The following is a 14,715-nucleotide window of genomic DNA, read 5'->3' as shown; positions in this document are numbered from 1 at the left end:
AGGTTCAATAAAGTATAACTAGCATTAATATTCATGCAAGTCATGGGATCTGTTTGCATTTAAGTGTGGGGAAACTTTGAGTAATTTAATTAATTATTTGCAGGATGTAGGGTATGGAGAGAGAGAAATTGTGGCATTTTTCTGTAATTTTTATTGTATTATAAGGTATTTACCTAGAAAAAGTGCACCAATCACAAGTATACTGCTCAATGGATTTTCGCAAAGCAAACACACCTGTGAAACGAGCACCCACATCTAGAAATAAAATACTCAGAGAATCTCAAAGCTCTTCTCATTCTCCCAATAAAAGAAACCACCATCCTGACTTCCAACACTACAGATTAGTTTCTCTAAATTTTATGTAAACAGACTCATACAGCCTGTATATGTGTCTGACTTCTTTCACTCAATCACCAAGTTGTGAGGCTTATTTGTTCTTTCTCATTGCTATGTTGAATTCCACCATATGAATACCCCCATGATGCATTTACCCATTTTATAGTAGATAGACATTTGGGTTGTTTTACATTGGAACTATAGCAAATATAGCTGCTGCACACACTCTTATCTAGGTATTTTGGTAATGGGTATGTACTGGGATCTGAGTTTTCATTCTGGGACTTGTTGAAGGAGAAGACTCACTCATCATATTATTTCATGTGCAGGAAACTTGAATAAGCATAAAGAGTTGGAGGACCTTGTGGCTAAGTTCCTGAATGTAGAAGCCGCCATGGTCTTTGGGATGGGATTTGCAACTAACTCAATGAATATTCCTGCTCTAGTTGGAAAGGTAAGAATTGGTTAATATAATTGTCTTCTGCTGTATTATTCCTAAGAATTGTAACTCTGAGAGGGTCCTTTGTTAGAGGTATGGTTCAGAAGGGTTTTTTCTGAGAAAAGAATACATGGGGTGTCTAGCTTTTTAAATATATGTAACATTTTAGTCCAGAAAAATCTCTTCATCACAATACTCTGGTTATAGATTACAGCCCAGATATTGGTCAAATTTCATTTTCCATGGTGGTTTATCAAACCCAATTAATTTTTTAGGCTCTCAAGTGACCATCTGTAATGTAGCCAAAACTTATTAAGCATTTATTTGAATTAAACATTGTGCTTGTACCAATAACTTATTTATTCATTCATCTAATAAATCCCTGATTGAGAATCTACTACACCTGTTGTGAGGTAAGATACAGGATAGCAAAGATGAACATGACTTGTGCCTTGTAAATCTATGTGGTTAAGATTTTAGTGAGAGGAAAATCACACCAAATAAAATAGGATGACTGCCACAGAAAAGGCACGTATATACATGGGGAAGGACAAAAAGTTGCCCCCAAATTGTTCTTAAGAAAGCCTGTGTAAAGTGGGTAACATTAGAACTGAATCTTTTACTTATCTGTTAAGATAGATAGATAAGTTATTTTCTTCTGACAAGGAAGACAAAAAAACAGCATGCGTAAAGCCCCTTCTAGTTTTGGAAGAACTAGAGTATAGGGTAGTGGATGAAGAAGAGCCCAGAATGAAGACAGAGGCCAAATTGCAAAAAGTCTTGCAGTACAAATCACTAAGATGTTGGAAATTCTTCTGGAAAAAATGGGGAGTTGGTTGGTTCACTTCAAATAAAAGCAAGTGTCATAACCAGACTTATGTTTTTAAAAAAATATTGACTCATGACAACTAAATGAAGTGTATAGTGTTTTATTGCATTATGCACTTTAAAATAGAAGAAAATAATACAATAAAATAAAATAAATTTAAAAATTAAAAATAATGTAAAAATACATAAACACATAAATAAATAAATTTATACATACATATAAATACTTAAATAAATATTAGAACTAGACCAAGTTCTTTGTAACCAATATTTTTATGAGGTGTGGCTACTCAAAAGGTTTGGTTCTCATGTATAAAAAGCACTATAAATGACTCAGTCAATGCAGTGAACAGGATTCACAATTTCTACCTAAATCTTTTCTATCTAGTGAATGCTGGTAGTGAATAAAACACCTAAGAATAAAAACAGAGCCCTGGCTGGTGTAGCTCAGTGGATTGAGCATGGGCCTGTGAAGCAAAGGATCATGGTCTGACTCCCAGTCAGGGTACATGCCTGAGTTGCAGGCAAGTTCCCAGTGGGGGACACATGAGAGGCAACCACACATTGATATTTCTCTCCTTCTCTCCTTCCCTTCCCTTCCCCTCTCTCTGAAAATAAATTAAAAATATTTTTAAAAAACAAACAGAAATAAAATATCTGTAAAGGACATTAAGCCATTATTAGAACAGCTAGTGAAATATGACTGTGATCTGTATATTAAATGATAGCATTGTATAAATGTTTGATTTCTTGGGTGTCACATATTGCATTGTGATGTTGTAGCAGACTGTTCTTGTTCTTAATGAATACATGCTGCAGAACTCCAGGGTGAGGTACTATGATGTTTACAAGTAACTCTCAAATGTTCTCCAGAAAAAATAAATAAATTTGCATACATGTCAAGAATATAGAATACGAGAATGTTTCTGGCTCCTGCCTCAAAAACTTAAAACATGTTATGTTTCCAAAATATAAGGAAGAACTCATAGATTCAGGGTGGCCATGAAAGACAAATGGCAACCATAGTGTGTCTCTTCATTTTTAGTATGGTTGAGCAATTTTATAATTTAAATTTTTTAGTTAAAAATGAAAAATCATTTTATAAGTTGTAATTTATAAGCAGTAGATTACATTTGGATTTTCCACCAGCCTCAGAGTGAGTTGCCATTTATACTTTTCTAAATGTAGTATTTTTAACTGCAAAGCAGTGCTACTCTTATTATATGGAGATCCATACAGTAAAGAATGAGATTCAGTAATTCCATGTTCTCACAAATAATTGTTGATTAATTGATGATAGCCATTGTGACAGGGGTGAGAAGATGTTTCATTGTGGTTTTAATGTGGTTGTAATGATTAGTGACATTAAGCATCTTTTCATATTTCTATTAACCATCAGTATGTCCTCTTTGGAGAAATGTCTACTCAGGTCCCTCTGTTGCCCATTTTTTAATCAGATCATTTTGATTTTTTGGTGTTGAGTTTTATAAATTTTTAATAAACTTTGAATGTTAACCCCTTATCAGATGTATCATTGGCAAATATGTTCCCCCATTCAGTGGGGTATCTTTTCATTTTGTTGATTGTTTCCTTTGCTGTGTAAAAACTTTTCAGTTTGATGTAGTCCCACTTGTTTATTTTTCTTTGGTTTCCCTTTCCTGATGAGATATATCATAAAAGATATTGCTGTGAGAGATGTCCAAGATTTACTGCCTATGTTTGTTTTCTTCTAGGATTTTTATGGTTTTTAGTCTAACTTTTAAGTCATTAATCCATTTTTTGGCTTATTCTTGAGTATGGTGTAAGAATGTGGTCTAGGTTTATTTTTTGCACATATCAGTCTAATTTTTCCCAAAGCCATTTATTGAATACACTATCTTTACCCATTGTATATTTTTTCCTCCTTTGTCAAATATTAATTGACTATAAAGGCAAGAGTTTACTTCTGGGCTCTCTATTCTGTTCCATGGTGATAGAAGGAGACTTGACTTGGGGTGGTGAACACACAATACAGTGTACAGATGATATGTTGTGGAATCATATACCTGAAACCTATACAATTTTGTTAACCATTGTCACCCCCAATAAATTCAATAAAAATTTAAAAAAGAATGAGAATTGAAAAATAAGAGTTGGAATAGTCCTATTAAAAAGACCCTTGCCTTTCAGAAGAAATACACCAAAACAGTCCCAAATAATCCATCATGGGATTGAAGCATCCCATCAAGTCCACAACCCCCCAAAAGTATATCAGTTTTCCTGTCAAACATCAGTTCTTTGGATGATAGCTGATGCTTAACCAAGATCTTAAATGACTTTCTCTGCAGAAAATTATACACAAACAATGAAAGATGTAGTCCCTTAAAACAATCCCATCTCCATTAGCTAAATGTTATATAGCATTTTATTCATATAGACACCAGGTTAAACTCTTGAGCTTTTAAAATTGAAGTAGTTTGCAGATCTATGTTTCAAGTCTCAAGTATCTTCCTGCTTCCACATGTTGTTTTTCCTCAATTATACGTATCGATCTGTGTTTTGTGTGCTTGTTTTCTTAACAGGGATGCCTTATTTTAAGTGATGAGTTAAACCATGCATCTCTTGTGCTTGGAGCCAGACTATCAGGTGCAACCATAAGGATCTTCAAACACAACAGTGAGTATCAATATATTTATCCAGCATGTACTGCTTGTTTCTAGAAGAAAGTAAAAATGACTGTTGAGGCTTTGTTCTTGCTCTTCAAACTGGGAACTTAGCCTAGTGAAACACAATTATGTTTATATTCACTACTGATTTGCTAACAGAGGTTAACAAACAACAAATGGTTGAAATGCATTAAACACTCAGATTGTTAAGTGCAACCCAAACACATTAGTGTCAATGTTATTAGTGGTCTTACAATATGGCCTCTGAAGACCTGACTGATCTCTTGGAACTACCGTTTAATTATCATAAGTGTTATGACTCTTCCTTTTTTATTACCCTGCCTTGGGAAAATATGAAGACTTAAGTTGCATGTCATAGTCAGGTAAAAAGAGATCTTCCTTAACATAATGCTTCTTTTTACCACCCCCATCCAGCATATGCTCAGATAGCCCCCACATGCAAGCAGTCTATTCAACTGTACTAAAATGCTCTTTCAGGCTCTGAGCTGCATGGTTGGATTATAAGGAGGAAGCAGAGGCTATTTATCCTTAAAGACTGGATGGTACAGCATGGTAAATATTAGGGAATACCTTTAAAACAGGCGGTGGGGGACAACTGTGTTCTGTTGTCCAGCTGTGCCTCTGACTTGTCACATCACCTTGTGTAAATCCTTTAACCATTCCTTCACTGTTTTCTTATCTGTAAAATGAGAGTGTTGAACTCTCTGATGTGCAAGGGTCCTCTTGATTCATTTTCTCATTGTAATTCTTCATTACTATCATCAAAACTCTCCTTTCTCTGTGTGCACATGTGCACACACACATAAACACATACACTTTTGTTTCCTCTCTCTTCCTCTTCACCAGCTTTATCTCCTGATTTCCTTTCCTTTCTGTTTTCCTTTCCTCTTCCTTAGCACTACTATCTGTGTCTCAAGAGAGTAACAAAGACTAAAGTGAGAAGAAAAGTGACAGAAAACTGAGAGGAATTATTCCAGGTGTTATGTCCACTTCACAGAAATCTCAACCAAAGAACAACTGTCACATGGGAAGAAATGCAAATGAATGGGAGTTTTAAAGTGATTCTACTTTCTAACTGGTAGATTTTTTCTAATTAAAAAAACTCCTGTTGTCACCAAATGGGGTGAAGTCTTGCCATGACTTACTGAACCACCTTCAGCAGCTGTGTAAATATGAATACTCTGGAGTTGAGTTCAGAACCAGATCCTCTGGAAGAACTAGACTTGAAGTGTCTCAGACCTAGCTCAATTATGACAGCCAGCTCAGTGTTAATTTAAAATATGTTGACTCCATTTCTTAATTTCACTTGAAACACTTGATCTTGGTTAGTCTATAAGTTACATTCCTCCAGGCCTGTTTCATTTACCATTGATCGTCACATCTAGACTCCAATTATTTTGACAATGTTGGGAATTCATGTTTGGAGTAAACATTTCATATGTTCAAGAAATAAATTTAAGAGACCAAGAAAATGCCTTTGTTGTTAGCAAAATTATACTATATTCTTTTGGTTCTTTGGCATGACAAATGATTGTTGATCAAAGATTTTATATACTTGGGAAAGGATAAAGCATAGTTGACAGTTATTCAACTGTTGTTCCATCCATGGATATGGTTAAATGTAACAATCTTATTCCTGGAAGCAGATAAATTCAAGTTGTGATCTATAAGGAACAAATAAACCAGATCATGGTCAGGATTAACGTCTCATTTCATCACTCCATTCTACTGAGGTTAGTGGCTCATGACCCTAGTTTCACAATAGAGGTATCTAGGGATTATCTATGAAGGATCAATGACAGGATCCACCTCCAGATGAGTAAAATCCAAACATCTCTATTGGGATCAAGGCAGCTGAATTTTTTCAGAGCTCTCCCATATGATCGTGATGCACAGTGAGGACTCTAAACCTTAGAATCCTATTTTCTAATGTCCTTTTGTTTAGGATGACCCTGGATCTTGCCAGTGCATCCTGGGATGCATCACCACACACATATTGCCATGTTAATAACTATCATCACTCTTCCTCTCACCATGGCTAGTGCTGTTAACACTCCTGGTCTAAAGTTGATTAAGGGACTCAAAAATGCAGAGAAAGTTTTCCAAGCCAAAATTTATTGAACACTTATTCTGATTCAAGCACTGTGTTCAGCCTTTGAAAGATATAAAAATGATAAGGTAATATCTTAGCTATGTGAGATCTTATAATCTATAGGATAAACTGATATGTATGAAAGTAACTGTATTATGGGTTAAAGCAAAAAACAATAAGGCCATGGGAATATCAGGCCGAGTACAGGCTTTGGCCAATGCATCCACCAGAATAGCTAAAGATAAGAAAAGATGATAGCATCAAATGTTGGCAAGCATATGGAGAAACTAGAACACTCATGCATTGCTGAAAGGTAAAACAGTACAACTTCTTTGCAAAACTCAATGGCAAAGTCTCATAAAGCTAAATATATTTGTGTATTATGACCCAGAAATTCCACGCCTTGGAATTTCCAAGTGAAATGAAAGCATATGTTAACAAAAAGACTTGTATAGAATGTTCATAACAGCTCTACAATATCCCTAAACTAGAAACAAGCCAAACATTTATCAATAAGAGAATGGAAAAAAATGTTTTATTCATATAATAGAATATGACTCTATAATAAAAAGGAATAAACTACTAATGTATGTTTAAACTACAACATATATGACTCTAAAGAAATACTTTATAATTGAAAAAGTAGACACAAAAGAGTACATACTGTACAAGTTTGCTTATAGGAAATTAAAAATAGGCTAAATTAATCTATGACACTAGAAATTATAACAATGCTTGCCTCTTATTTTGGGGGAGGGAATTGGTGATAAAAGGCATAAAGAAACTGTCTCCTGTGATAGAGATGTTTGATATTTTAATAAGGGTGATGTTTACAATTTTATTAAAATTCACTGAATTGTACCCTTAACATCTATATATTTTCTTGTAAATAAATTTTCCTAAAAATATAATGATCATACAGCATATATAAATTTAAAAACATTGATTTGGTATTTAAACAAGTATAGGTTTTGACCCAAGCATTTGTGTTCTTGTTCTATAGCTTGTTAGCATGTTGTCCTAGGCAAAGTACTTAGCCATCTTGGATCTCAATTTACATATTCCAAAAATGAGAATAATTACAATACGTGATTCCTCACATGTTGAAGGAAGCATATAAAGTGCTTACTTAGCATAGTGCCTGGTAATGGAAACTCCTGAATTTTTTGTACCTGCTGGGTTATTATAATTATTATCCTCATCATTTTCATCACCAGTACTACTAAAGAACAATAGAAAACATTATGGTGACTGATAACAATGTACAGGTCATTTTATTTGGGGGATTGCATGACATGAATACTATTTGCCTTAGACTTTAAAACATTAAGAAAATTTTAATTAGGAATGAGAGAACAGATGTTTCAAACAGAACAATAATCTGGAGTTTGAGAAGAACATCAAGACTTCCAATGAGACCTGACTATAGGGCTGAACTACTGGACATGAGCCCGAAAAATAAGGCCTTGGCCAGTTTGTGTAGAACTGCTAAGATGTATAAATAAGCTAAAATGTATGTACTTCAAGAAGCAACAAAGGTTACCTGGGCAGTTGGCTTTATGTTATTCTGTTCCCTAGGTGAACTGGCTTTGCTCAAAGTATTTGGCAGCCCTCTCATGTTCAGTGGAGATGAAACTAGACATACAAGTTTTGAGTTAAATTAAATCTTTAAACAACAACATATGGAAAAGACCATTTACTTATGGATTATAAAGATTGGCTGTCCTTATAGCAGTATGGTTACAACCTCTCTCTCCTGCATTTATTGTTGTTTGAAATTCAGCACAAATTCTATTATTCACTAGTATTGGAGAGTCCACAGAGATGATGATGATGTTGATAGTTACAGATATCTAGATGTCAGCTAGATAGAAGATAGGCAGATGGACATATATACATGCACACATACCCAACTGGGCAACTAAGTGAAAGCTTTATCCATTATTAACCAAGAATCTCTACCCTCCAGCTTGGGTAGCAATCCTCCAAGATGCCATCAATGATCCACCACCTCCTGGTATTTATACTCTTGTATTATCTCTCACTGCATTGTCTCAGGACTGGTTTGTGTGATCAAAAGAATACAGCAGAAGATATGATATGTCACTCTTAATATTATGTTTTAAAGACATTATGGCTTCTGCCTCTCCTTTCTTGGATCACTTATAAGGATGTTTAAGAAGCCTGTGGAGAAGAGGCCTCCTGCCAACAACCATGAGAGCAGGAAGTCTTGACTGATCCCCTGGCTTCACTTCAAGCCTTCAGATGACTGACTGTAGCTCAGCCAACAGAAGTTTCTTAGGTCACAATACCCAGCAAAGGTCCCCAAATTCCTGACCTGCAAAATCTGTGAGATAATAAGTGTTTATTGTTTTAAACCTCTAAGTTCTGAGATAATTTGTTACATAACAATAGATAACTTATATACTTCTCTGGCCACAGTTGCTGAGGCCAAAGTGGAATACCTGAGCATGACTTCCTACTTCCCCCTTCTTGGAATCTAGAAAAAATAGCTCATTCTAAAATGAACGGTTTAGCCAAGGCTGAGCCTTTCAACCCAACTACTTTATCCGTGTGCTCCCTGGCAAAGAAGCCAAAATAAAACAAATTGGAAGACAAGCCATTCTTGGTCTACAAGGGACGAGAAACTCAAGAGCCTGTAGCACAAAGGTCAGAAAGCGAAATAAGGTTTGTCTACTGCTTCCTGAGCTATAGTTTCCCATGGCTACCATGGTCAAAGAACATCAGGCTTTGACTCACCATGTTAGCCGCCCCTTTCCTAGGGGTAGTGAGGCAGAAGCAGCTCAAAGTACTTCTTTTTCTATTGGTGAAAGCTGAAGTATGAAGACAAGAGAATAATCATCACCCACCTTCCAGTTCCACAAATAGTCATCAAAAATATTGCTCTTTTCTGTGGATGTATGGAGTGGATGCCAGCAATGTGAACATGTCATTGCAGGTTATTTCCACATTTTTGTTCAAACAGAATTAATTTAGCCAAAACCATATAATGGGACAATATTTTAAGCAGAGCCCTACAAAGCAATTTTATTTTAAATATTTAAATAAACTGATGAAGTTCAGCCACATATTGAGTCTTTCCATTCATTACAACTTCTCAGAAATTGCTTCAGTTCTACCTGCTGTTCCTGGTCCAGCCCCTGACACCTTATGTAGCTATGTTATTATCTTGTCCTTCAGATTTCAACCTCAGGGGGAAAATCCCAGTAAAATTACACCCAAAGGAAAACATAGTAACTATATCAAGGAGAAATCAGACAGCATCTTGACAAGTGGTAAAAATCAATGTCATCATTGAGGGGCAGAAGAAAATTGTGTATCTTTATATGTGATACCCTGAGAAAGACTCAGTATCACTTACATAATATTCAGATCAAAATGCTGAATTTTATGATGAGACAATCCAAGTTAGGAGTGTTCTACCTTAAAAAATAAAAGAGGGATGTATTCTCTAAACATTAATGCCATAAAATACACAGAAAGGTTGAGGAGACGGTCCAGGTTAAAGAAAACTGAACAGCCATGACAACTAAGTACAATACATGATCCTAGACTGGCTTCAGAAGGAGACAGAGAAATGCTATAAAGGCCATTACTGGGCCAAATTACAACATTATAATATGGACAGTAGGTTAGTAATACTAAATAAGAGTAGTGTACCAATGTTAAATATACTGAAGTGGATAACTACACTTTAGTCCAGGGGAGACAAAGTATGGCCTGTGAGCCCAGAATAGTTGTTACATTTTTAAAGTGTTGTATAAATAATAAAAAAGAATGTGTGACAGAGACCATATGTGATCCACAAAGCCTAAAATATTACTTGCTATATGGCTTTTTACAGAAAAATTTTGCCGGCCCCTGCTGGATTTTTTTAAAGATTTTTTTATTTATTTATCTTTAGAGGGGAAGGGAAGGCGAGAGGGAGAGAAACATCAATGTATGGTTGCCTTTTGTGCGTCCCCTGCTGGAAACTGGCCTGCAGGGAACTGGTCTGCAACCCAGGCATGTGCCCTGACTGGGAATCGAACCGCGATTGTCTGGTTCGCAGGCCCACGCTCAATCCACTGAGCTACACCAGCCAGGGCCCCGCTGGATTTTTGTAAAAGAATGCTCTCATTCTTAGGGAAGACACACTACAGTATTTACGAGTAAAGACCTTGGTATATACAATTTAGTCCAAATTCAGAAAAAAAATGTATACACACACATATTTATACACAGAGATAGATGGACAAATTGATGATAGATAAATGATAGAATGATAAAGCAAATGGTAAATAGTGTTAATAAATGACTCTAAGTAAAGGGCATACAAGTATTCTTTGTAGTATTCTTATTCGTATAAGTTTAAAATTATTTCCATATAAAATTTTGTTGTAAATCCTTAGTTCTTTGCTAAAATTATAACTTGAGTTTAATTTTATCTTCTAAGTTTACAAAGCTCTTAAAACATTCAATAATTCATGCCTTATGCCCTCCCTTTGTACAGAAAATAGATAATATTTATAATGAATGTGAGGTGTGGTTATTTTGTTCCAGCAACTAGCACTTATTGAGAAAGTACTTTGTATCAGATGCTGAGCTAATGGCTTTCTGTCATGTACTTATTTAACCCTGTGGACAAACCAATGAGGTAGGTACTAGTTTACAAACGAGAAGATCCAGGCTTAGGGATATTAAACCACTTGCCCAGGATCATACAACTGCTCAATGGTGAAGCCTGGAACTGTCTATAAAAATTCTGGCCTTCCCAGCTAATAGAGAACTATGTATGGCAAGGGTCAGAAGTCTGTCATCTAATCCATGAAACTCTATTGTATATGATCTGCTATTATTCTTTTGCGTCTGTGGTAGGTAAAATAATGACCCCCAAAGATTCCTACACCTAACCTCCATAACCTTTGGATATATTATGGGGCAAAGGGGAATTAAAGTTGCTACTCTGCTAACCTCAAGGTAAAGAGATTATCTGCATGGGTCCAGTGGAAAAGGGAAGAAGAATGTCAGAGATGCATTATGAGAGAGACTTTAATGGCTGGCTTTGAAGATGGAAGGAAGAAGGCCACAGACCAAGGAATGCCTGAAGCCTCTAAAACAGGGGTGTCTAACACATTTTCACTGGGGGCCACATCAATCTCAGGGTTGCTTCAAAGGGCCAAATATAATTTTAGGACTGTATAAATGTAACTACTTCTTAACTAAGGGCAAGGAACTCGGTGTTGCTGCTGGGTAGAAACAAGGTGCCAGGCCAGTTAAAACAAAGTGGAGGGCAGATTTGCCTGCAGGCCTGGCGTTTGCCACTGTGCTCTAAAAGTTGCAAGAAAACAAGTTATCCTCTGAAACTTCCAGAAAGGAAAGCAGCCCTGCCCGTCGCCTTGATTTTAGCCCAGGAAGACCCATTTCAGATTTCTGGCCTTCAGAACTGTAAGATAATAAATCTGTGTTGTTGCCCCAGCCAGTGAGGGTCAGTTGGTTGGGCATTATCCCACAAACCAAAAAGTCACAAGTTTGATTCCCAGTCAGGGCACATATGTGGGTTGCAGGTTTAATACCCTAAAAAAGGCAACCAGTTGCTGTTTCTCTCTCATCTTATAAATATTTTGCTCTCCTTCTTCCTCCCTTCTCCTGTCTCTCTCTCTTAAAAAAAAAAAAAAGAGTTACTTCTAAGCCACTAAATTTGTGCTAATTTCTTACAGCAGCAATAGAAAACTAATACATTTTCATCCTAAGATATACAAAGCCTGTTCCCACTCACCAATGTGCTTAACAGGACTTTTACTCATGAGCATACTTTCACTACTGCTGCATTTAGACCACGAAAACAGCCACTTTTGACAGCAGGAGTACCTCCAGGGTCCTTACCTCCAGACTCATTTACTTAAGAAGTTAGGAAGTTAAAATGTATATGGAGGGGAAAGAATTAAACTGAGTTACAAAATGTATGGCATCAGTGGCTGCTGGCTCTCTTTCCTGCTCTGCTGGAGCCAGGATAATACCAAATACCTCAGTAAACAACAATTCTTTAATCCACAATATGCATCCACGCAGATCAGAATGATAAAGTGGAGATTGTGTAAGGATCGGCAGAGGTGAAAAGTTGCCTTCCTGTGTGTGTATGAGGCAGGAAACCAGCCCAGAGAGAAGTTAATGACTTGAGAGACATGTTCTTGAGAATGATCACCTAAACCAGAATGAGGTTCTCAAACGTCAGGATCATGGGGTTTCATACACCTCTACATGTTCTGTTCCTCTGGACTTTCGTACTTTTTGTGTCCTTTGCTTACACCTTAAGATACTCCCTTGTCTTTTGGAAGAGAGGAAGTTCTATTTCATGTAACCAGTACTAGCAGATAACTTGTTATTTAGAGCCTCTCTAAATAAATTAAATTGTGAACCCTTGAATTTTGAAATTCCGCATGGGAAAAATATACCTAAAGTGCATTTAATCAGACCACCATAATAAACTGAGCCCTTTGTAAACAGGCTTGACAGAGCTATTCATCATTTCTCTTTATTTCCCACAAAACTTCTGAGAGAGAACAAAATCAGAACAATTAAAAGCTACTCTCTAAGGACTCAGAAGCACATTTTTAGCAGTGATAAATTCAAAATTGGGTACCAGAATCTTTTATCACCCGGGATTAGTTCTCCTGGATAGAGAATGTAAACAATTACTGAGATCATAACTGTCATTTATTCAGCATTTGCTGGTGCTAGGAAATACACTAAACCATGTACATAACCTGTTCACTTAATTTTAACAAAAACCCGGATTCATAGTTCTCTTTATTATTCACACTTATTAAGAGAAAACCGATCATCAAATTGATTAAATGGCCCACTCAAGGTCATACAGATGATAAATGATGAAAGTCAAAATTCAAACTCAAGTCTGTCTTTCTCATCTTGGTTCACTTCTTCCAGTTGCTTATTCAGGAAATGCCAGCAGGTGAGCAGGGAATGGAGACAGGGAAGCAAAGGCAGCCAGTAAAGAGCACATTGTCTAGCAAGTTACCACAAAAGACTGTGGAGCTCAATCCTACTAGGAAACTCTGGGAAGCTGATTGAGGGCTGTCCCTACTAAGGCCTAGCTTGCTTTCACAGCCTGAAAAAAAAAGTCTTGGACCAAGAATGGCCTATGTTTACAGTAAGGATCTAGGCTGACGGACATAGGCAAGGCATGCACAGCACTTGCTGAAGCTCTTATCCACTAGCTAATTCCAGCTGCTCCCAGGCCATGTACAGGACCCAGAGGGATCTGGGTCCTTGTAAAAATCAGTCTTGTGTGATGGCTTATCCTGTCAGTAGCCCAATTTTCAACCCAGAATGCTGAAGTTTGACTTCTGAATTCCTCAGTGCTGAGAATATCTCCTTGGATTTTCTACTATGGGCAGTTTTAATGAAATATATAATCCTTAGTTAGCTTTTGTGACTTACTTGGTGGCACTAAACAGATACTCCAGGCTTTGCACACCCTAAAGCTAACGTGTCAGCTCCAACCAGGGATCAAGGTTGATTTCCATTAGGATTTTAGTGTATTTGAGGAAATAGGCCAGTGTCCCTTGGGGCACCTGTCTGGCTTTGGTAAACACAAACCCTGGGCTGAGTGTATTAACACTGTGAGCATGCCAGGACCTCAGACCCTTGCGTAAGATTTGACTCTCTGGAAGAGTCAACATCTTCTGTTAGACATTTGGTTATATCAAGACTGAGTAATTTCCCCCCCTGAATCTGCTCATTTTATTGGCAAATGCATATGATCTAGATTCTAGAGCAATGGTGCTTCTCAGACTTTTATGTACACAGCAGTTGCTGAGGATCTTATTAAAATGCAGACTCTGTAGATCTGGGCTGAGGGCTGAGTTTCTGAAATTCTGACAAGTTTCCAGGTGACACTGTTGCTGTTGGTGCAGGACCACACAGAAAACAGCAAGGATGTAGGCTGTCTCCATGCTCAAGTGAGCCACAAAGGGCTTCTTGAGCTAGCCTTGGAGAGGAGAAGTAGTCTTTTCAGCTAAGAAAGTTGCCATGAGGTCAGTGGTCTGGGCAGGCCAGGAATTTGGAATGGTTTGAAAAAAAGGTGGAGAAGAACCAAGACTCTCCCTAGAGGCATTTAAAGGCCAAGAGGAGGAAGAACAAAGGGTGAAGTGTTAGTGGGAAACTCAGTTTCATCTGCACCACAGGGGCTCATGAGGGCTGTTTGAATAGAAGGTCAGATCTATAAACATTTAGACTACTTTATAAACTATGACCCTTTAGATCTCAAGGTCTGACTTGGGTTCCAAACTAGGTTCTCTAATAAATACAGCTGTTGCCTCTATATATTTTAA

General features: G+C 37.0%; 1 protein-coding gene across 1 annotated transcript in view; it reads left to right on the top strand.

Annotated features, from left to right (window-relative positions):
• SPTLC3 (serine palmitoyltransferase long chain base subunit 3) overlaps positions 1–14,715 on the top strand; it is a 140,859-nt gene that overhangs the window by 69,696 nt on the left and 56,448 nt on the right. The window contains exons 5-6 of the mRNA XM_037129276.2: positions 666–790; positions 4,165–4,258. Coding sequence (XP_036985171.1) covers positions 666–790; positions 4,165–4,258 — 219 coding nt within the window. The remainder of the gene's footprint in view (positions 1–665; positions 791–4,164; positions 4,259–14,715) is intronic.

The sequence above is a fragment of the Artibeus jamaicensis genome, unplaced genomic scaffold, assembly GCF_021234435.1.
Source record: "Artibeus jamaicensis isolate MK-2021 breed Jamaican fruit bat unplaced genomic scaffold, CSHL_Jam_final contig_685, whole genome shotgun sequence".
Classification (NCBI taxonomy): Eukaryota; Metazoa; Chordata; class Mammalia; order Chiroptera; family Phyllostomidae; genus Artibeus; species Artibeus jamaicensis.
Note: the sequence above shows the minus strand (reverse complement) of the source record. Positions and strands in the feature narration are given on the sequence as shown.